General features: G+C 37.7%; 5 protein-coding genes across 5 annotated transcripts in view; 1 reads left to right on the top strand and 4 right to left on the bottom strand.

Moving 5' to 3' along the window:
- LOC133619315 (uncharacterized) overlaps positions 1–23496 on the top strand; it is a 329516-nt gene that overhangs the window by 99097 nt on the left and 206923 nt on the right. The gene's annotated exons all lie outside the window — the stretch shown is intronic.
- Positions 1–23496, bottom strand: part of LOC133619291 (uncharacterized) — a 169559-nt gene that overhangs the window by 14996 nt on the left and 131067 nt on the right. The gene's annotated exons all lie outside the window — the stretch shown is intronic.
- LOC133619747 (uncharacterized) overlaps positions 1–23496 on the bottom strand; it is an 83808-nt gene that overhangs the window by 39360 nt on the left and 20952 nt on the right. The gene's annotated exons all lie outside the window — the stretch shown is intronic.
- LOC140679651 (uncharacterized) lies at positions 1461–2738 on the bottom strand. Its single transcript, XM_072915497.1, has 2 exons — positions 2681–2738; positions 1461–2520 (listed from the first exon to the last, which is right to left on the bottom strand). The coding sequence occupies exons 1-2, from the start codon at positions 2736–2738 to the stop codon at positions 1544–1546; spliced, it is 1035 nt and encodes a 344-aa protein (XP_072771598.1). The 3' UTR covers positions 1461–1543.
- LOC133619308 (uncharacterized) overlaps positions 9156–23496 on the bottom strand; it is an 18296-nt gene continuing 3955 nt past the window's right edge. The window contains exon 2 of the mRNA XM_061980276.1: positions 9156–14774. Within this exon, the coding sequence (XP_061836260.1) occupies positions 13624–14774 (1151 nt within the window). The 3' untranslated portion in view covers positions 9156–13623. The remainder of the gene's footprint in view (positions 14775–23496) is intronic.

Raw genomic sequence — 23496 nt, 5'->3', positions numbered from 1 at the left:
TCTTCCATTTCTGATAATTGCTCCCACAGTTGATTTTTTCACACCAAGCTGCTTGCCTATTGTAGATTCACTCTTCACAGTCTGGTGCAGGTCTACAATTCTTTTCCTTCGACAGCTCTTTGGTCTTGCCCATAGTGGAGTTTGGAGTCTGACTGTTTGAGGCTGTGGACAGGTGTCTTTTATACAGATAACCAGTTCAAACAGGTGCCATTGATACAGGTAACAAGTGGAGGACAGAAGAGTTACAGGTCTGTGAGAGCCAGAGATCTTCCTTGTTTGAAGTGACCAAATACTTATTTTCCACCATAATTTACAAATAAATTCTTTAAAATTCCTACAATGTGAATTCCTGGATTTTTTTTTCACATTCTGTCTCTCACAGTTGAAGTGTACCTTTGATGAAAATTACAGACCTCTGTCATCATTTTAAGTGGGAGAACTTGCACAATCGGTGGATGACTAAATACATTTTTGCCCCACTGTAGGTGTGAGTCTGGCAGAGTTTTAAAATGCTCTTATTGGTGGAAAATTGTAATCTATCAGAAGATGTAATAAACAGTAATATCAACATCCAACTACAGGAAGTTATTAATGTAATTTATTCATTTTCCTCAACTGATGTACTAGCATCATGTGGTTTATTCTGCACATATGTAGCATCATTTACAACAAAACTTGTGAATTTGGACTCATTTCATGAATTACACATGAAGTTAGAAGGGGATACATATTATTTCAGCATATTTATGTGCACCCAGATAATGTGTCCCCCTCTGAAGTCACGCACACTCCTGCTGCAGGGGATACAAAGAATTGCTATTGCGACATCCAGTGGAAGAGCAGTTTATTTCGTTAAAAAATGTCAGCTAATTTTTATACTTACCAAAATCATCTCGCGGGCCAGATAAAACCTGCCGTATGTTTGACACCCCTGACCTATATGGTAAAGAACTTCAGAAAGTTTCTCAAACAAATCAAATGTTGAAACATTTTACAAAGTGATCGCGACAGACTACTTCACAAGACGAAAGTGACATGTTTGAGAGCCATTTTCTCGACGCGCATTGGTAGTTTGCCTGACTTTATTACCTTTAAGAAACCACTTCTTAATGAACTCTATAAAAAGCTCTTTCCCATCTCTCGGTTTGCACGTTTGGAACTTTCAAGAAGAGCACGGCAAAACGACATTTTTAGCTCCTTACTAACGCGTCTTTGACTATATTCTATGCTCGGTTTAAGCTTGTTTGCCCTCCATGTGCATCACACCATGACAAAGCAAAGCGGATGTGATGTCAGCAATACCTCGGATATTTGTGAAAGAAGAAGTGAACTTATTTTGAGGAGGTCCTGAGTGTGGGTGAATGTCGTCACATATAAGAAACATATCACAAACTAAACAGTTGTTTGGTTACTCTCCCATGTGTGTTCTTATGTCTTACGATGATGGAACCTTTTTTAACTGCAAAATGCACAACAAAATAGTTTTTTCGTTGTGCTGAGTCAAACCATGGCGTGAAAAAAGGTTTTACCAAAAACTGAACATTTAAATGATTTTTATTCCTGTGTGTGTTCTCATGTGTTGAGTCAATTTGCAATTTTTAGAAAATATTTTTCCACAAACTGAGCAATTAAATGTTTTTTCTTCTGTGTGTAATTTAATGTGTTGAATCAAATTGCCTTTATAAGAAAAGCTTCTCCCACAAACTGAACATTTAAATGGTTTTTCTCCGGTGTGTGTTTTCATGTGGTGAATCAAATTGGTTTTATGCGGAAAGCTTTTATCACAAACTGAACAATTAAAAGGCTTTTCTCCTGTGTGTGTTCTCATGTGTTGAATCAAATTACTTCTTTGAGAAAAGCTTTTACCACAATCTGAACAATTACATGTTTTTTCTCCTGTATGTGTTTTCATGTGTTGAGTCAAACTACTCTTTTGAGTAAAGCTTTTAGCACAAACTGAACAGTTGAATGGCTTCTCTCCTGTGTGCGTTGTCATGTGTGGAATCAAATTGCTTTTTTGAGTAAAGCTTTTACCACAGACTGAACAATCAAATGGTTTTTCTCCTGTGTGCGTTCTCGTGTGTCGAATCAAATGGCCCTTTTGAGAAAAGCTTTTACCACAAACAGAGCAGGTCAAACGCTTTTTACCTCTCTTTTTTTTAGAGCATTCAGAGTGTTTGTTGTCAGCTTGAGTCCTCATATCACCTTCACAGTCTGTATCGCTGCTCAAAGTTAGTTCAACCTCGTCTTCAGCCTCACTATCTGATAGTGGAGCTAAGAGGTTGTCTGGTTGTGGTTTCTCTTCATCATCTTCAATCTTCACAGAGACAACAGTCAGCGGCAACTTGGTGAGATCAGCCTCCTGTACTTCTAGAAGACACTCTCCCTCCTGAGTGATCCAGAGTTCCTCCTCTTCCTTTTTAATGTGGGGTGACCGTGGAGTCTCCTGCTTCAAAGTGGAGCTCCCCCCCGGCGACTGAGGGGGAAGTTCCTCTGGATGACCAATCAGCTGCTGGACGTCTGCAGGACACAAACAACACAAACACAATTTAGCTCAGACATGATCCATGAGATGATTCTCCTTTAACTTGCTACACACTTTCTTCTATGTACTGTATGTGTGTGTAGTGTTTCATGGACATTCATTTAGTGCCTTGCCAGAATGATGATCAATGTTTACATGACTTGGCTTGGACTTGGATGCTAGTATCACAGTAAACATCTGCATCGATGGACATTTTCTGTCACAAAGTCTGGATTTTTCTTGTCAAAAAATCGGGATTTTTTTCTGTCAAAATGTCAAGATTTTTTCTGTCACAAAATCGGGATTTTTCTGTCAAAAAATCGAGATTTTTTTCTGTTAAAAGTCAGGATGTTTCTCTGTCAAAAACGCGGGATTTTTTCCGTCAAATTTTTTTGGGATTCTTCCTGTCAAAAAGTCAGATTTTTTTCTGTCAAAAAATCAGGATTTTCTCGGTTAAAAATCAGGATTTTTTTCTGTCCAAAAATCTGGATTATTTCTGTCAAAATGTCGGGAGTTTTCTCTGTTAAAAAATCTGGATTTTTTTCTGTCAAACAGTCAGGATTTTTTCTGTCAAAATGTCGGAATTTTTTCTGTCACAAAATCCGGATTTTTCTGTCAAAAAATTGGGATTTTTTCTGCCAAACAGTCGGGATTTTTTCTGTCAAAATGTCGGGATTTTTTCTGTCACAAAATCCGGATTTTTCTGTCAAACAATCGGGATTATATTCTGTCAAAAAGTCGGCATTTTTCTCTGTTAAAAGTCAAGATTTTTCTCTGTCAAAAAGTCGGGATTTTTTCCATCAAAAAAATTGGGATTTTTCCTGTCAAAAAGTCAGGATTATTTCTGTCAAAAAATCAGGATTTTCTCGGTTAAAAATCAGGATTTTTTTCTGTCAAAAAACCTGGATTTTCTCTGTTAAAAGTCAGGACTTTTTTCTGTCGAAAAGTCTGGATTTTTCCTGTCAAAATGTTGGGATTTTTTCTGTCAAAAAAATCTGGATTTTTTCTGTCAAAAAATTGGGATTTTTCCGTTAAAAAGGCTGGATTTTTCTCTGTTAAAAGTCACGGTTTTTCTCTGTCAAAAAGTCTGGATTTTTTCCATCAAAAAAAATTGGTATTTTTCCTGTCAAAAAGTCAGGATTATTTCTGTCAAGAAATTGAGATTTTCTCGGTTAAAAATCAGGATTTTTTTCTGTCAAAAAATACGGATTTTCTCTGTTAAAAGTCAGGATTTTTTCTGTCGAAAAATCTGGATTTTTCTTGTCAAAATGTCGGGATTTTTCTGTCAAAAAATCTGGATTTTTTCTGTCAAAAGATCTGGATTTTTTCTGTCAAAAAATTGGGATTTTTCCGTCAAAAAGTCTGGATTTTTTCCGTCAAAAAGTCGGGATTTTTCTCTGTTAAAAGTCAGGATTTTTTCTGTCAAAAAAATCGGGATTTTTCTCTGTTAAAAGTCAGGATTTTTTCTGTCAAAAAATAGGGATTTTCTCCGTCAAAAAGTCGGGTTTTTTCTGTCAAAATGTCTGGATTTTTTCTGTCAAAGAGTCTGGGTTTTTTCTGTCAAAAAATCTGGATTTTTTACGTCAAAAGTTGGGATATTACAAACTACAAGTGTGTATCTAGTGACGTGCCTTTTTCTGACCTGTTTACATCCGGTGAACGAAGTAGTGGTCAACCAAACCAATATGGCTACCGTGCAGCAAACAGTGTGCAAGCTATCTGAGTACGCAAGGGGTCTAGATTTTACCGCTAAAATCAGATTTGGGTAAAACAATCTAACTATGTAATAGAATTGATCCCTATACTTTCTAAAGGATTATCTGTTGGTTGCGTTCCCGGACATGTCAAACTATCTTGTGCTCCACGACAAAACAGATGAACACAAACCGAGGTACTACACTGTAGTAAGTCCTAACTCCTAAATTATTCAGAAATAACTGTCCACGCCTGAAGAATGACTTTCTTGTAGAAATATACAATGATATTTGGACTTTTTACAGTTTAAAGGGGAACATTATCACCAGACCTATGTAAGTGTCAATATATACCTTGATGTTGCAGAAAAAAGACCATATATTTATTTAACCGATTTCCGAACTCTAAATGGGTGAATTTTGGCGAATTAAAAGCCTTTCTATTATTCGCCCTCGGAGTAACGTCACATCGGGAAGCAATCCGCCATTTTCTCAAACACATTACAAACACTGAGTCAAATCAGCTCTGTTATTTTCCGTTTTTTCGACTGTTTTCCGTACCTTGGAGACATCATGCCTCGTCGGTGTCTTGTCGGAGGGTGTAACAACACCAACAGGGACGGATTCAAGTTGCACCAGTGGCCCAAAGATGCCAAAGTGGCAAGAAATTGGACGTTTGTTCCGCACACTTTACCGACGAAAGCTATGCTACGACAGAGATGGCAAGAATGTGTGGATATCCTGCGACACTCAAAGCAGATGCATTTCCAACGATAAACTCAAAGAAATCTGCCGCCAGACCCCCAGGAAAAGAGAGCGGATGAGGGTATGTCTACAGAATATATTAATTGATGAAAATTGGGCTGTCTGCACTCTCAAAGTGCATGTTGTTGCCAAATGTATTTCATATGCTGTAAACCGAGTTCATAGTTGTTAGTTTCCTTTAATGCCAAACAAACACATACCAATCGTTGGTTAGAAGGCGATCGCCGAATTCGTCCTCGCTTTCTCCCGTGTCGCTGGCTGTCGTGTCGTTTTCGCTTGCATACGGTTCAAACCGATATGACTCAAAAGCTTCAGTTTCTTCTTCAATTTCGTTTTCGCTACCTGCCTCCACACTACAACCATCCGTTTCAATACATGCGTAATCTGTTGGATCGCTTAAGCCGCTGAAATCCGAGTCTGAATCCGAGCTAATGTCGCTATAGCTTGCTGTTCTATGTGCCATGTTTGTTTGTATCGGCATCACTGTGTGACGTCACAGGAAAATGGACGGGTGTATATAACGATGGTTCAAATCAGGCACTTTGAAGCTTTTTTTAGGGATATTGCGTGATGGGTAAAATTTTGAAATAACTTCGAAAAATAAAATAAGCCACTGGGAACTGATTTTTAATGGTTTTAACCATTCTGAAATTGTGATAATGTTCCCCTTTAACAAAAGTGCGTTTTTTAAACAATATGTGGTGAAGTATCTAACATTCTACGATCCAAAATATATTTTGGGTTGTTTATAAAACTAAAATTCAAATGATTTGAATTTGCTTTCGTAACTTTTTGACTTTATGAGCTGCGACACTTGTGGAGAACTTCCCAATCAAAAGTTGACAGTAATCATATTCTTCTTCTTCTTTATTACCTCCATTCCTCTGCAGGTAGATATAGACATGTCTTCTCTTCACACACTGCACATCTCTTACTCTTCCCCCAAAATCATTATTTTCTTTACACAAGCGCTTGTTTTGCTCTTCCACTTTCTTCATTTGACTTTTGCATTCTTTCATCTCCTCTGATGTGAACTCCACTGCCTTCTTCAAGCTAACAATCATGGCGGCTCTTTCTTTACATTCTTCAACAAGGTCGGCTCATTTCGTCTTTAAGGGCTTGAAATAGCTTTCAAATGACAAAACTTCAACTGACTCACCTTCATCTTTCGTCTTTATCTCCGTTGGTGATTTGCTGGAAGTTGATTCTCTTTCATGTTCTCTTTTAGCGGACGTCGCCATCTTAGCATAGCAGTAGTCGTCCATCTTCTATCACGTCTTCAATCTTCACTTCAGATAACACTCCATCGCTCCAAACTCAACTTCCGTTTCGTGGGCTTTGTTAAAGACAAATGGTGAGGTATTTGGTGCTATATTTGAATCTGTAAAGGTATAAAGATCGTAAACGTGAAGCCATTCAGTCCGCCACCTTTGTATGTTCGCTTTGTTACCGTTCGATCCGATTGCGCATGCGCCAGAAGTCAGCATTTCCCGTTCCCTACTTGTCGGCAGTTTTTTCAAAATAAAGCCATTTAAAATGAACCAAAAATATGACTTATTTTATTTTTGTGGAAAATATTGGACACAAAGTGTAAGCCACTGTCACACTATTGTACTTTTTTTTTGTAATGTTCTTTTTTTATAAATGTCTGTAATGATAATGTCAATGAGGGATTTTAAATCACTGCTATGTTGAAATTGTTTTTAATATTGATACTGTTGTTGATAATATTATTTTTTTGTCTGACTGCTTTTGGATTTTTTTGTGTCATGTCTGATGTCTGTGTGTCTTCTTAATTGCTCTGTTTCCTTTTTGACTGTACTTAAATGTATAATAGACTGTATTTATTTTATTCACATGTGAATAATGCTGTATAATAGACTGTATTTATGTTATTCACATGTGAATAATGCTGTACAATAGACTGTATATATATTATTCACATGTGAATAATGCTGTATAATAGACTGTATTTATGTTATTCACATGTGAATAATGCTGTATAATAGACTGCATTTATGTTATTCACATGTGAATAATGCTGTATAATAGACTGTATTTATATTATTCACATGTGAATAATACTGTATAATACTGTATTTATATTATTCACATGTGAATAATGCTGTATAATAGACTGTATTTATATTATTCACATGTGAATAATACTGTATAATACTGTATTTATATTATTCACATGTGAATAATGCTGTATAATAGACTGTATTTATGTTATTCACATGTGAATAGTGCTGTATAATAGACTGTATTTATGTTCTTCACATGTGAATAATGCTGTATAATAGACTGTATTTATGTTATTCACATGTGAATAATGCTGTATAATAGACTGTATTTATATTATTCACATGTGAATAATGCTGTATAATAGACTGTATTTATGTTATTTACATGTTAATAATGCTGTATAATAGACTGTATTTATATTATTCACATGTAAATAATGCTGTATAATAGACTGTATTTATATTATTCACATGTGACTAATGCTGTATAGTAGACTGTATTTATGTTATTCACATGTGAATAATGCTGTATAATAGACTGTATTTATATTATTCACATGTGAATAATGCTGTATAATAGACTGTATTTATGTTATTTACATGTTAATAATGCTGTATAATAGACTGTATTTATATTATTCACATGTGAATAATGCTGTATAATAGACTGTATTTATGTTCTTCACATGTGAATAATGCTGTATAATAGACTGTATTTATGTTATTCACATGTGAATAATGCTGTATAATAGACTGTATTTATATTATTCACATGTGAATAATGCTGTATAATAGACTGTATTTATGTTATTTACATGTTAATAATGCTGTATAATAGACTGTATTTATATTATTCACATGTAAATAATGCTGTATAATAGACTGTATTTATGTTATTCGCATGTGAATAATGCTGTATAATAGACGGTATTTATATTATTCACATGTAAAAAATACCCAAGTGTTTATTGTGTATTGTGCGCGAATTGTGGTGCTGAATTTCCCCCAAGGATCAATAAAGTACTTTCTATTCTATTCTATTCTATTCTTTTCCATTATTGCTATTCTGAATGTTGCTGGGTCGGGTTTGTTTTTTTTAATTGGAATTGCATTATTATGGTATTGTTGTGTATGGTTTTGTTGAATTGATTACTAAAAACAATTTATAAAATAAAATGTAAAAAAAAAAATTGCAAATTTAAAAAAGAAAAAAAAAAGAAAGCCATTTTACTACTGTTTCAAAACAACGGTTTGTAAAAGTATCTACAGATAACCTTAAATAATTGACAACTACACTTTAAAAACATGTTACAACTTTCATCCATTCAAAGGGCACATACATTTTCGGGGGCTGATGCTCAAGACAAAAAAAGGGCATCAATCACAAAAAATATTCATGAAATGATTATTATAATTATTTTTAAAAAACATTTAGTTTTTGTTATTTTAGTTAACAACCTTTACAATGAATGAGAGGCATCGAGCTAAACGTCAAAGCTGTCAATTGAATGTCTAGCACAAACTCTTAAAAGGGTCCTTATCGTAATTTTTTTTTTAATACATTTAAAACACTTCCTTGTGGTCTACATAACATGTAATGGTGGTTCTTTCGTCAAAATGTTGCATAGATTATGTTTTACAGACGGGTGAGGGTTTACTTTGTGAACAAATGCGTGAGCAAACTAACAGTTTAAGAACAACATTTCTCAACGAGCTATTGCAAGTAATTTAGGGATTTAACCATCTACGGTCCAGAATATCATCAAAAAGTTCAGAGAATTTGGAGAAATCACTGCACGTAAGCGGCAAGGCCCTTGACATTCAATCTCTCAGGCGGTACTGCATCAAAAAGCGACATCACTGTGTAAAGGATATCACCAGTTGGACTCAGGAACACTTCAGAAAACCACTGTCAGTAAGCACAGTTCGTTGCTACGCCAAGTGCAGGTTAAATCTCTAATATGCAAAGCCAAAGCCATTTATCAACAACACCCAGAAATCAAAGTGGAGCAACTAAAATATTTCAATGTGCACATTGAAACTAAAAACACAGTGATGAATATGAACACTTTTTTTTTTTTTTTTACTTAATTTTTATTTAAATAACAAAGCGATGCAAAACACCATACAGCAACAACACCGTCTTTCAAAACGGCAGCAATGGGATCAATAAAATAAAACACATGTTCTATATATTTTCAAAATGTGGTCATAAGAAACATTTATTCAGGAGTTGCCAGACTATCATTAATATTCAGACAATAAAGCGAGATATTAAAACACAACTACTATACAGTGAAGGCAAATATGAAGATCCATACACAGACGTGACGTCACATAAACCAACATAATAACATAAAAAGGAAGAAAAAAAACCATATTCAAGCACTCAAATAACAAAAATATGGCTCTTCAGAATGCAGATCAGTAGTTGATGTTTCTTCTGTCAAGGAGTTTGTTTTTATTTAAAGGCCTACTGAAAGCCACTACTACCGACCACGCAGTCTGATAGTTTATATATCAATGATGAAATCTTAACATTGCAACACATGCCAATACGGCCGGGTTAGTTTACTAAAGTGCAATTTTAAATTTCGCGCGTCATATCCCGCTGAAAACGTCTCGGTATGATGACGTCAGCGCCTGACGTCACGGATTGTAGAGGACATTTTGGGACAGCATGGTGGACAGCTATTAAGTCGTCTGTTTCATCGCAAAATTCCACAGTATTCTGGACATCTGTGTTGGTGAATCTTTTGCAATTTGTTCAATGAACAATGGAGACAGCAAAGAAGAAAGCTGTAGGTGGGAAGCGGTGTATTGCGGCCGACTTCAGCAACACAAACACGGCCGGTGTTTCATTGTTTACATTCCCGAAAGATGACAGTCAATCTTTACCATTGGCCTGTGGAGAACTGGGACAACAGAGACTCTTACCAGGAGGACTTTGAGTTGGATACGCAGACACGGTACCGTGAGTACGCTTCCAAACATTTGATCGCTTGCCCGTACGTGCGTGCCGCTATGTGCATGTCACGTAAATAATTCAATGTATACACCCTGATAATTATCTTGTGTGATGACTGTATTATGATGATAGTATATATGATAGTATATATCTGTATCATGAATCAATTTAAGTGGACTTAAACAAGTTGAAAAACGTATTCGAGTGTTACCATTTAGTGGTCAATTGTACGGAATATGTACTTCACTGTGCAACCTACTAATAAAAGTCTCAAAAAGTCTCACGTACGTAACTTTGGGGACTTTGGGGAAATATATATATTGCTGCACGGTAGCCATATTGGTTTGGTTGACCACTACTTCGTTCACCGGATGTAAACAGGTCAGAAAAAGGCACGGCTCTAAATACACACTTGTAGTTTGTAATATCCCAATTTTTGACAGAAAAAATCCAGATTTTTTGACAGAAAAAACCCAGACTCTTTGACAGAAAAAATCCAGACATTTTGACAGAAAAAACCCGACTTTTTGACAGAGAAAATCCAGATTTTTTGACAGAAAAAAATCCTGATTTTTAACAGAGAAAATCCCGATTTTTTTGACAGAAAAAATCCTGACTTTTAACAGAGAAAAATCCCGACTTTTTGACGGTAAAAATCCAGACTTTTTGACGGAAAAAATCCAGACTTTTTGACAGAAAAATCCCAATTTTTTGACAGAAAAAAATCCCGATTTTTTTTTGGACAGAATAAAATCCCGATTTTTTTGGACAGAATAAAATCCCGATTTTTTGGACAGAATAAAATCCCGATTTTTTGACAGAATAAAATCCCGATTTTTTGACGGAAAAAATCCCGACATTTTGACAGAAAAAAATCCAGACTTTTCGACAGAAAAAATTCTGACTTTTAACAGAGAAAATCCAGATTTTTTGACAGGAAAAATCCCAATTTTTTTGATGGAAAAAATCCCGACTTTTTGACAAAGAAAAATCTTGACTTTTAACAGAGAAAAATGCCGACTTTTTGACAGAATAAAATCCAGATTTTTTGACAGAGAAAACTCCCGACATTTTGACAGAAATAATCCAGATTTTTGGACAGAAAAAAATCCTGATTTTTAACCGAAAAAATCCTGACTTTTTGACAGAAAAAATTCTGACTTTTTGACAGGAAAAATCCCAATTTTTTTGATGGAAAAAATCCTGCGTTTTTGACAAAGAAACATCCTGACTTTTAACAGAGAAAAATGCCAACTTTTTGACAGACTAAAATCCCAATTTTTTGACAGAAAAATCTCGATTTTTTGACAGAAAAATCCCAACATTTTTACAGAAAAAATCCTGACTGCTTGACAGAAAAAAATCCAGATTTTTTAACAGAGAAAACTCCAGACATTTTGACAGAAATAATCCAGATTTTTTGACAGGAAAAATCCAGACTTTGTGACAGAAAATGTCCATCGATGCAGATGTTTTCTGTGATACTAGCATCCAAGTCCAAGCCAAGTCATGTAAACATTGATCTTTATTCTGGCAAGGCACTAAATGAATGGTCATGAAACACTACACACACATACAGTTCATAGAAGAAACGCTACTTTTATTCCGCTCCATTTATCTACATTCAGCTCGCTACTCGCTACTGACTTTTATCGATCTGTTAATGGCCGCTTTGTTTGTTTTGGTTTGTCAGACAGACCTTCAAAGTAGGATCTATCGCATGCCTGCGTTTCACCAATCAAATGCAGTCACTGGTGACGTTTCACTCAGTTTCATCAATCAAACAGAGCCAAGCGGTCACATGATTAACTGCACATAAAGTTTCAGCGGCAAACAACAAGCTTAAGCTCACATGAACTCAACGTCAAATTTGAGGAAGCACATCGCGGTAAGTAACGTTAGTAGAAATCACCTTAGGCTGATGTTAGCTTCCCTGCTGTGAATCACTGTCAAATGTACATCGTGTGGGGACATTTATTAATGCACTGCAGCCTCATAGACACACACACACACACACACACACACACACACACACACACACACACACACACACACACACACACACACACACACACACACACACACACACACACACACACACACACACACACACACACACACACGCATAGAAACACCAATCAGTGTGTTCCCAGGTGCAGCCCACACCTATCAGTTTATGGTTTGCGTAAAGGCTAACTTGTTATTTTCCTTTGTAATCTCTGCCTACTGAGCCTATGGTACTGTTAAGTTATTGTGGCTCAATTTGGCTTAATTTTTTTATGTTCATTGATTGATTGAAAATGTTCTTAGTAGATTGCACAGTTCAGTACATATTCCGTACATTTGACCACTGAATGGTAACACCCGAATCAGTTTTTCAACTTGTTTAAGTCGTAATCAATTCATGATACAAATATATACTATCATCATAATACAGTCATCACACAAGTTAATCATCAGAGTACATACCTTGTATTATTTACATTATTTACAATCCGGGAGGTGGGGTTAGGAGGGTTTGGTTGATATCAGCACTTCAGTAATCAACAATTGCATCAACAGAGAAATGGGCATTGAAACAGTGTAGGTCTGACTTGGTAGGATATGTACAGCGAACAGAGAACATAGTGAGTTCAGATAGCATAAGAACAAGTATATACATTTGATTATTTACAATCCGGGGAGGTGGGATGTGGAAGTGGGAGGGTGTTAGTCAAGGGTTGAGGTTGTTTTAGTTGCTTAAGAGATATTCCTGGCTCTGAATATGCTCATTGCTATTTTTATGTTTTTGTGCATTATTTGCTGCTGTCATCATTAAACGAACAGGTTACTCATCAGTTACTCAGTACTTGAGTAGTTTTTTCACAACATACTTTTTACTTTTACTCAAGTAAATATTTGGGTGACTACTCCTTACTGTTACTTGAGTAATACATCTCTAAAGTAACAGTACTCTTACTTGAGTACAATTTCTGGCTACTCTACCCACTTCTGCTTCTGACAAATGCAAAATAAAAAAATTGTGCTTGCAAAATAGTGTTAATTGTTGATAAATCTCATTGCGCGTATTAAATAATTATATTTGCATCTTGTCCTCCCAGTACTGTGGCCGTTTTGATGATCAGCCTATATTTTGTATTCAAAGACAAAGCCTTATTCTGCTCACTTAACAGACACAATACACTTTGCACACATTTAGTGGATCAGCTTTGCGTGTGGTATCAGGTTTGCACGTGATTTTGTAAACGCAAATCTTTAGCAAATTAGGGCCGAAGTCATCATCCGATGTTGGTCTGTAGACCAAAATATAAACCTCAGGCGACCTGGAAGGTGTAGCTTCAGGCATATCGATTCATGTGGTTGGTGTTCAAAGTCAGGCGGTGAAAGCATCACTGAAGAAGACTCCAATTCCTCCCCAGCTAGACTCATCAGGTCTGTCTGGTCGGAAGAAGTAACCAATCACTACAAGCATCATCCATCTTGCTGTTCAGGAACGTTTCAGATTCACAGACCACAACATTATGCTCCAGATAATCCCACTTATTCAGAAGACCTTTGATATTCGTGAAAGTATAAGTTTATTTATTTTTGAAAAGATCCCGGGCTTGTGTGGATGTCACCACATATGTGCAACATACCACAAACTTAAGAGCTGATTGGTTGTTCTCCCGTGTGTGTACTTAAGTGTTTTACTGCGTCTGCATTGCGATGGAATCTTTTACCGCAAACTGAACAACTAAATGTTTTTTCTACAGCGTGTGTCCTCATGTGTTGAGTCAAACTGCATTTTTGAGAAAAACTTCTACCGCAAACTGAACAATTAAATGGTTTTTCTCCTGTATGCGTTCTCATGTGTGAAGTCAAATGGCTACTATTGGTTACGTTTTTGCCGCAAACTGAACAACTAAATGGTTTTTCTCCAGTGTGCGTTCTCATGTGTTGAGTCAAACTGCCGTTCTGAGAAAAGCCTTGACCACAAACTGAACAATTAAATGGTTTTTCTCCTGTGTGCGTTCTCATGTGCGGAATCAAGCGGCCACTATGAGACAAGCGTTTACCGCAAACTGAACAACTAAATGGTTTTTCTCCAGTGTGCGTTCTCATGTGTTGCGTCAAACTGCCACTTTGAGTAAAGCTTTTACCGCAAACCGAACAATTAAAAGGTTTGTCTCCTGTGTGTGTTCTCATGTGTTCCATTAAATTGCTCTTGTGAGAAAAGCTTTTCCTACAAACTGAACAATGAAACGGCTTTTCTCCTGTGTGTGTTCTCATGTGTTGAGTCAAACTGCCATTTTGAGTAAAGTTTCTACCACAAACTGAACAATTAAAGGGTTTTTCTCCTGTGTGGGTTCTCATGTGTTTAGTCAGTTGGCTCTTCTTAGTAAAGCTTTTAGCACAAACTGAGCAGCTCAAACATGTTTTACCGCTTTTCTCTTCAGAGCATTCAGAGTGTTTGTTGTCAGTGTGAGTCCTCATATCACCTTCACAGTCTGTATCGCTGCTCAAAGTTACTTCAACCTCGTCTTCAGCCTCACTATCTGATAGTGGAGCTAAGAGGTTGTCTACTTGTGGTTTCTCTTCATCATCTTCAGTCTTCACAGAGACAACAGTCAGTGGCAACTTGGTGAGATCAGCCTCCTGCGATTCTAGAAGACACTCTCCCTCCTGAGTGATCAAGAGTTCCTCCTCTTCCTTTTTAATGCGGGGTGGCTGTGGAATTTCCTGCTTCAAAGTAGAGCTCCCTGCGGGCGATTGAGGGGGAAGTTCTTCCGGATGACCAATCAGCTGCTGGACGTCTGAAGGACAGAAACACATTTTAGTTGAGACATGATCCATGAGATGTTTCTCCTAAACTCGCTTCCCACTTTTTCTATGTACTGTATGTGTGTGTAATGAATTAGCAAGAGAGAGAAATAAGAACTTTATTGTCACATGTGCAGTACTATGTATGTAGAGTGAAATGTTATCTTTTCATTTGATCCTTCCTCAATTGAAGAGCAGTGGGCAGCCACCTTTTAGCGCCAGGGTTCTGTATGTGGCTCATTTTGGTTCAGCTTCTCGATCGGGGAAATTTCCAGTTGTTAGCATCCCGGCAGCGGGCAATGTGGGCAAAGTGTCTTGTCCAAGGACACAACAGCAGTGACTGAGATGGATTCGAACCGGGAACCTTCTGGTTTCTGGACAACGCAGTCTTCCTCCTTCACCACATATGTATATGTACCATACTTGCCAACCTTGAGACCTCCGATTTCGGGAGGTGGGGGGTGGTCGGGGTGGGGCAGGGGGCGTGGTTGGGGGCGTGGCTAAGAGGGGAGGAGTATATTTACAGCTAGAATTCACCAAGTCAAGTATTTCATATATATATATATATATATATATATATATAAGAAATACTTGACTTTCAGTGAATTCTAGCTATATATATATATTTTTTTTTTTATTTTATTTTTTTTATTATATATATATATATATATATATATATATATATATATATATATATATATATATATATATATATATATATATATATATATATAAATAAGAGAAACACTTGAATTTAATTCATTAATTTACACATATACACACACATAACACTCATCTACTCATTGTTGAGTTAAGGGTTGAATTGTCCATCCTTGTTCTATTCTCTGTCACTATTTTTCTAACCATGCTGAACACCCTTTCGCAGGTACCCAGAAAGGTTTCGAGTACCACCAAAAAAACGGAATCTCTGAAGACAGTATAAAAATCTGTGTTAAAGGTGTACAAATACTGTTTGTATAATAAGCATGTTATTGTTTACAAATGAGGGTTAAGAGTTCAGTACTAAAAAAAAAAAAAAGAATGTGGTACAGTTTTTTAATTGAGCTGCTGCATTTTTTGGTTGGGTTGTTTATTTATTTTGAGTAACTTCTACATTTCTAAAAGGGGAGGAATGTAATAGAGTGATCTATGTTTGTCTGTTGCCACCTCCTGGTGAATGTTGGCTATAGTGTACTGGGGTTACTTTTTGGTTGGCCAACGATTTACGTGGTGTTGCGCACCTGACGTCAAGTGTGTGAGTCTGTTCTGAAGTCTACAGTAAAGAGACATACTTCATCACCTTGCCTGGTTATTGCCTCCAACTCAATATATTACAACAACATTGCTGTTTACGGCAGACGAACTGCTTTACAGTAGAATAAAACATGACTGCTGTTGTGTGTTGTTACCGCGCTGGGAGGACGTTAATGAAACTGCCTAACAATAAACCCACATAAGAAACCAAGAACTCGCCCTCGATCATTCTACAGTTATAACGTTTGGGCAGGTACGCTGTTTATATTGTGGGAAAGCGGACGTGAAAACAGGCTGTTGACACGTCACTCAGGTCCGCATGGAGCTGGAGGGGGCGTGGCTTCCAGCTCCGCCTGAATTTCGGGAGAAAATTTGTCCCGGGAGGTTTTCGGGAGAGGCGCTGAATTTCGGGAGTCTCCCGGAAAATCCGGGAGGGTTGGCAAGAATGATATGTACCGTATTTTCCGGACTATAAGGCGCATTTAAAAGCTTTTTTTCCCCCTCAAAACTCGACATTGCGCTTAATGGAATAATTCTGGTTTTGCTTACTGACCTTGAAGCTATTGTATTTGGTACATGGTGAAAGGGTAAGTGTGACCAGTAGATGGCAGTCACACATAAGAGATACGTGTAGACTGCAATATGACTCAAGTAAACAACACCAACATATAAATGTTCCATTGAAAATATAGAACATTACACACGGCGCTCAAAAATCTATCAAAAATGTTTTAGTACGACTTTGGTAAGCTATGAAGCCGCACCGCTTGATGGATTGTACTGTGCTTCAACATAGGAGTATTATTATGGGGTGTGTATAAGGTAAGACATATTATCTGGCACTTTGTTTCGCCATATTATGCAAAAGCAACTTTTCTTACCTTCTGTTATCTGCTGATCTGTATTTGGGATCTGCATAAGTCCTGAAAATTTGCGCGAGTCCGCCTTTGTAGTCCGTGTCGACACCGTAGTCGATAAGCTTCTTCTTTTTATCTATCTTCTTGTTATGGGACATTCATCCTCCGCTGTTGCCATTTCTAATATAAAGTAGTGTAAAGTTCTAACTTATATCTGTCATTAAACTCGCCATGAAAGCACTAAAACATACCGGTGTAGTGAGTTTACATTATTCACCCAAGGAACTTTAGTTATTAGAGAGTTCCGGTCAGACAGTTTTTCACGGTACACATGCTGCTCCGTTGTTGATTGAAGTAAAGTCTGAATGTCTTTAAAACAGTTAGCTCCGTCTTTTGACACTTCTTCCACTCCCGTCCTTGCACGCTACAACAAAGATGACGGGGAGAAGACGCTGTCAAAGGTGAGCCACGTAAATAAGACCGCCCACAGAACGGCGCCTCCTGAAGCGACTGCCAGAAAGCGACTTGAAGATGATGTGTAAAACATCATCTATGCAACATTTTGACCAAAGAACCACCATTACATGTTATGTAGACCATAAGGAAGTATTTTACATTTAGATTTATTTTAAAATAACTTTGTCGCATTTTAACACCGTCTTTGCACTGTTCTCCATGTTGTATCTTTAAGTGATGGAAAAGATTAGACGTGTTACACGTCACTAGCAACAACATGTGAGCAGCATGTTTTTCAGATTAACCTGCGGTTGTTGGGTCGATGCATACTTGCCAACGCTCTCGATTTTCCAGGGAGACTCCGGAATTTCAGTGCCCCTCCCGAAAATCTCCCGGGGCAACCATTCTTCCGAATTTCTCCCGATTTCCACCCAGCCAACAATATTGGGGGCGTGCCTTAAAGGCACTGCCTTTAACGTCCTCTCTCACCTGAAACCTTCACCGCATAACAGCCGCATGCTGTCCAGGAGTCCGCTTTTCCTCCATATAAACAGCGTGCCGGCCCAGTCACATAATAATGTAGGGTTGGACGGGTTTAACAATGGTCTTTACTCGAAGATGTCAAGAAATGCTGACATGTTGTATGATCTTTTAACTGGTTTAATGATAACGTTAATTTCAAGCACACACACACACAAGTGAATGCAAGTATACTTGATCAACAGCCATACAGGTCACACTGAGGGTGGCCGGATAAACAACTTTAACACTGTTACAAATATGCACCACACTGTGAACCCACACCAAACAAGAATGACAAACACATTTCGGGAGAACATCCGCACCGTAACACAACACAAACACAACAGAACAAATACCCACTCTGGAGAAGTCGTCATGTCATTGCAGGGTAACTTTGACTGTCAATACTGTCCCATTTACACATCTGATGCCATCTCTCACATCTGATGCAACTTTGACTGTCAATGCTGTCCCACTTACACATCTGTCATCCCTCACATCTGATGCAACTTTAAAGGCCTACTGAAACCCACTACTACCGACCACGCAGTCTGATAGTTTATATATCAATGATGAAATCTTAACATTGCAACACACGCCAATACGGCCGGGTTAGCTTACTAAAGTGCAATTTTAAATTTTGCGCGAAATATCCTGCTGAAAACGTCTCGGTATGATGACGTCTGTGCGTGACGTCACGGATTGTAGAGGACATTTTGGGACAGCATGGTGGCCAGCTATTAAGTCGTCTGTTTTCATCGCAAAATTCCACAGTATTCTGGACATCTGTGTTGGTGAATCTTTTGCAATTTGTTCAATGAACAATGGAGACAGCAAAGAAGAAAGCTGTATGTGGGAAGCGGTGAATTGCAGCCGACTGCAGCAACACAAACACGGCCGGTGTTTCATTGTTTACATTCCCGAAAGATGACAGTCAAGCTTTACCATTGGCCTGTGGAGAACTGGGACAACAGAGACTCTTACCAGGAGGACTTTGAGTTGGATGCGCAGACGCGGTACCGTGAGTACGCATGCAGCTGCGGCTTCCAAACATTTGATCGCTTGCCCGTACGTGCGCGCCGCTATGTGCATGTCACGTACGTAACTTTGGGGACTTTGGGGAAATATATGTGCTGTATGAACTTTGGGGAGGTGAACGGTACTTTGGGCTGTGGGATTGAGTGTGTTGTGCAGGTGTTTGAGTTGTATTGGCGGGTTATATGGACGGGAGGGGGGAGGTGTTTGTTATGCGGGATTAATTTGTGGCATATTAAATATAAGCCTGGTTGTGTTGTGGCTAATAGAGTATATATATGTCTTGTGTTTATTTACTGTTTTAGTCATTCCCAGCTGAATATCAGGTCCCACCCGCCTCTCACAGCATCTTTCCTATCTGAATCGCTCCCACTGCCCTCTAGTCCTTCCCTCTCACTTTCCTCATCCACGAATCTTTCATCCTCGCTCAAATTAATGGGGAAATCGTCGCTTTCTCGGTCCGAATCGCTCTCACTGCTGGTGGCCATGATTGTAAACAATGTGTGGATGTGAGGAGCTCCACAACCTGTGACGTCACGCTACTCGTCTGCTACTCCCGGTACAGGCAAGGCTTTTTTTTATCAGCGACCAAAAGTTGCGAACTTTATCGTCGATGTTCTCTACTAAATCCTTTTAGCAAAAATATGGCAATATCGCGAAATGATCAAGTATGACACATAGAATGGACCTGCTATCCCCATTTAAATAAGAAAATCGCATTTTAGTAGGCCTTTAAATGTCAATACTGACCCACTTACACATCGGATATCATCTCTGACATCTGATGCAACTTTGACCATCAATACTGTCCCACTGTCAGCAGTCCCATCACCCAGGAGGTCATATTTACACAGTACTATACATGCAAGTAGGTATTTGTGCATGTCAGTACCTTTTATATCATCTTATCAGACAAGAACAGCTTCCATGCATCTATAGGACACAACATCAATTTCTTCTTCAGAGGACTACTCTGCGTCTGACTGGCCTTGTTCAGTTGGGGGTACGGGGGCAAAGTCTACAGCGGGGGTGCCCATTACGTCAATTGCGAGCTACCTGTTTATAAGGCTGCAGCTAACGATTATTTTTCTATCGATTAATCTATAGATTATTTTTTTCGATTAATCGGTTAATCTATAGATTATTTTTTCGATTAATCTATAGATTATTTTTCCTTTTACCGATTATTTTTTTTATTTAAAATGAAGATGAAAAAATAAATGTAGGCCAGTTTTTTCAAAAGGCATGGCTTTTATTTACAAAAAAAAAAAGTATGGCCACTCAGTCAACATTGACAACAACATGACAAAATATTCTGTAACAATGTAAACATTTAAAACTTTTAACATTTAACAAAATTAAAAGTAGCTTATTTGCTTTTTAATGTGCAAATATAAAAGTAAACATCCAGTGCAATCTTAATATTCTGCAATAGTATAAGCATTTCAAAATTAAAAGTATTGCTTATTTGCTAAAATGTGCAAAAATAAAGATAAACATCCAATACAAAAAAGTGCAAAACGAAATATTCTGTAACAGTGTAAACATTTCAACAAAAGTAAAAGTATTGCTTATTTTGCTTAATAACACAACAATGATAGTGTGATTAAAGTGAAAGTTAATTGTTGGTTTGTACATAGTATATGTAACTGTTAATGTTGTAAAAGGTATTTGCACAACTAATTAACGTTAGCGTTAAAGAGGAGCGCATCTTTGTAAACACTGAACAGGCACGCCAAACGCGCCTCTCAGAGCGAAACAGTGTTTTAGTTTATGAATTTACAACGCAGATACAAATGACACATTCATGTTTTTGTGTAATGATGACAACGTATACTCACGCGGACGATTGACTAGTTGATGGTGATGGCAAGAACGCTGTCGGGTGTTTTCTTTTCAAATGTTCGTTAATAGCCGTTGTGCATACAACAACATTATTAGCAGAGGTGGGTAGAGTAGCCAGAAATTGTACTCAAGTAAGAGTACTGTTACTTTAGAGATTTATTACTCAAGTAAAAGTAAGGAGTAGTCACCCAAATATTTACTTGAGTAAAAGTAAAAAGTATGTATTTATTTTGCCGTTTTTGTTTACATGTTAAAGGTGTTTTAATGAATATACATGCATGTTTAACACATATAGATTCCTTTCTTTCATGAAGACAAGAATATAAGTTGGTGTATTACCTGATTCTGATGACTTGCATTGATTGTAAACAGACAGTATTGCTTATAACGTCCACGTTTTCAAATGGAGGAGAAAAAAAGTTCCTCCTTTCTGTCTAATACCACATGAAAGTGGTTGGTTTTTGGTATCTTATTTGTCCATCTTCCATATTCGTTTTTATACACTTTACAAGAAATAAATTGGCGGCAAACTCCATAGCTTGCTAGCTTGTTTGCGCTGGCTTTCGGAGACTCTTATTTTGAAAGCGCGGCGCGATGGAGCGGCACTTTTATTGTGAAGACAGGAACTGTGCAGTCAGTCTTTAGGCTTTTGACTGGATGTACGGTTGGTTAAAAAGTAGTCTTTTTTCCTTCACACTTTTGATTGATTGATTGAAACTTTTATTAGTAGATTGCACAATACAGTACATATTCCGTACAATTGACCACTAAATGGCAACACCCCAATACGTTTTTCAACTTGTTTAAGTCAGGTCATGTGACCGCCTGGCTCTGTTTGATTGGTCCAACGTCACCAGTGACTGCATCTGATTGGTGGAACGGAGTGACACGTCACCAGTAAGGCAGGCACTTTGAAGGTCTGTCTGACAGACCAAAACAAACAAAGTGTGCATTAACAGATCGATAAAAATTAGTAGCGAGTAGCGAGCTGAATGTAGATAAAAGTAGCGAAGTAAAAGTAGCGTTTCTTCTTAGGCCGTTTATTGAAATACTCCCACACTTTTGACGACTTTTGGCGTGCTTTTTTCCCCTCGCTCGCACCGCTCGCATCGTTTGCTTTGCGCTCCGCCATGACGGTAGTGTGACGTAAATATGCGACGCGTCGAAGCACAAAAACGGCGTCGACGTATTTACGCAACCGATGACGTCGACTACGTCGACGCGTCGTTTCAGCCCTACCTGTTGATAGCGGAGGGTGTGTCAGTCGATCGCCAGCCAGGCATTAAAAAAATAGACCTAAAATTGAGCGATCATCAATCTTCACCAAGACGTGACTTGATTGACATTCACGGCACCCGAGGGTCTTGTGAGACGACGCTGGTTGCTGCCAGCTCATTATTAAGAAAAAATGACCGACAGGAAAGCGAGAAACACTTCAACAAGTCTCAGAAAGATGGCGTGCACAAGCTAGCAAGCTACAGAGTTTTCCGCCAATGTATTTCTTGCAAAGTGTGTAAAAAAGCAACCACTTTCTTGTGGTATTAGACAGAAATGAGGACTTTTGTTCTCCTCTGTTTCAAAATGTGGACGTTATCATCACTACTGTCTGATTCCAATCAATGCAAGTCATCAGAATCAGGAAATACACCAATTTATATTCTTGTCTGCACGAAAGAAAGGAATCTATATGTGTTAAACATGCTTGTATTATCATTAAACACCTTTAACTTGTTAACAAAAACGTCCCTTTTATAAATAAAAACATATACATTATTTATATGAATGAGGTAAATCCCCTCCACTTGGTCAATTGAAAAGAAATGTGTGGGCACGCCTGCTCTTCAGTATCTGATTACAACAACAATAGCTAATTACAATTGTAATGACAACATTTTCAGTTCTGTGATCTATTGTCAAAGTATCGGATCGGGACTCGAAATCGGATCAGAGGCCGAAAATGTAGATTGGAACATTTCTATGGGATCTAATTATGTGCATTGCAATTGATATTAACACAGCATACAAATGTATGACTTTGAGTTTGAGTAACATTTTCCCCCCGGGGGAATCAATAAAGTTAATATAAGTCTAATATAAATGTTACAATCATTAATAAATGTCAGAATAATTGTATCTAAGTTATCACAAAATGTTGTGTTGCCATGAGTTCCCGGCGAGCAGACAAAAGCTGTCTTTGATCCTACCAAGAAGAAGGCTTGTAAAACTCCACTGTGTAGGATAGGAAGCAACATAAAGGTGTTCTGTTTCTTTGATGTATTGTAATCCACAAAAGATTTTGTCTTGACCCGAGAACTACAAAGCGGAGAGGAAGCAGGACCAGACTCCCCTCCAGGCGACCTTTTCTTTGAACTGTTTGTAGGCAAAGGCGATGGCTGTTTACGACCCCCGTTCCTTAGAAACAGCTGTTGCCATGTAATCAGGGAAAGTCCAAATAAAAGAGGAGGTGTACAATCTTTGGCAGGAGTGTGGGACGACGCTGTGCAAGGGTACAGTGTCTACGCGTTTATCCTCATTGAGCCAAATGTAATTCTGTCTCTGTTTGATTCCTTGCTTCTTGTCTTGTTTAACAGATGTCATCAGTGTTTGAACCTGACAATAATATTTATTAATAATAATTTTGGTTTTAATAGTACTTTAATAGTATATAATATGTAAATATTACATATATGCTGTATTTTATATTGCTACTATGGTACTTTTTTGGTCTACTTTATACCTTTTGTTT

Source organism: Nerophis lumbriciformis, linkage group LG20, assembly GCF_033978685.3.
Source record: "Nerophis lumbriciformis linkage group LG20, RoL_Nlum_v2.1, whole genome shotgun sequence".
In the NCBI taxonomy this organism is placed as follows: Eukaryota; Metazoa; Chordata; class Actinopteri; order Syngnathiformes; family Syngnathidae; genus Nerophis; species Nerophis lumbriciformis.
This window is presented reverse-complemented; position numbering and strand designations above follow the sequence as displayed.

Excerpts from the sequence above, each read along its gene's own strand:
- LOC140679651 (XM_072915497.1), bottom strand. The coding sequence starts at position 2,738 with ATGTCCATCGATGCAGATGTTTACTGTGATACTAGCATCCAAGTCCAA. Across the intron at positions 2,521-2,680 it reads CCAAGTCCAAGCCAAGTCAT|ACGTCCAGCAGCTGATTGGT; the intron begins GTAAACATTGAT and ends TGTGTCCTGCAG.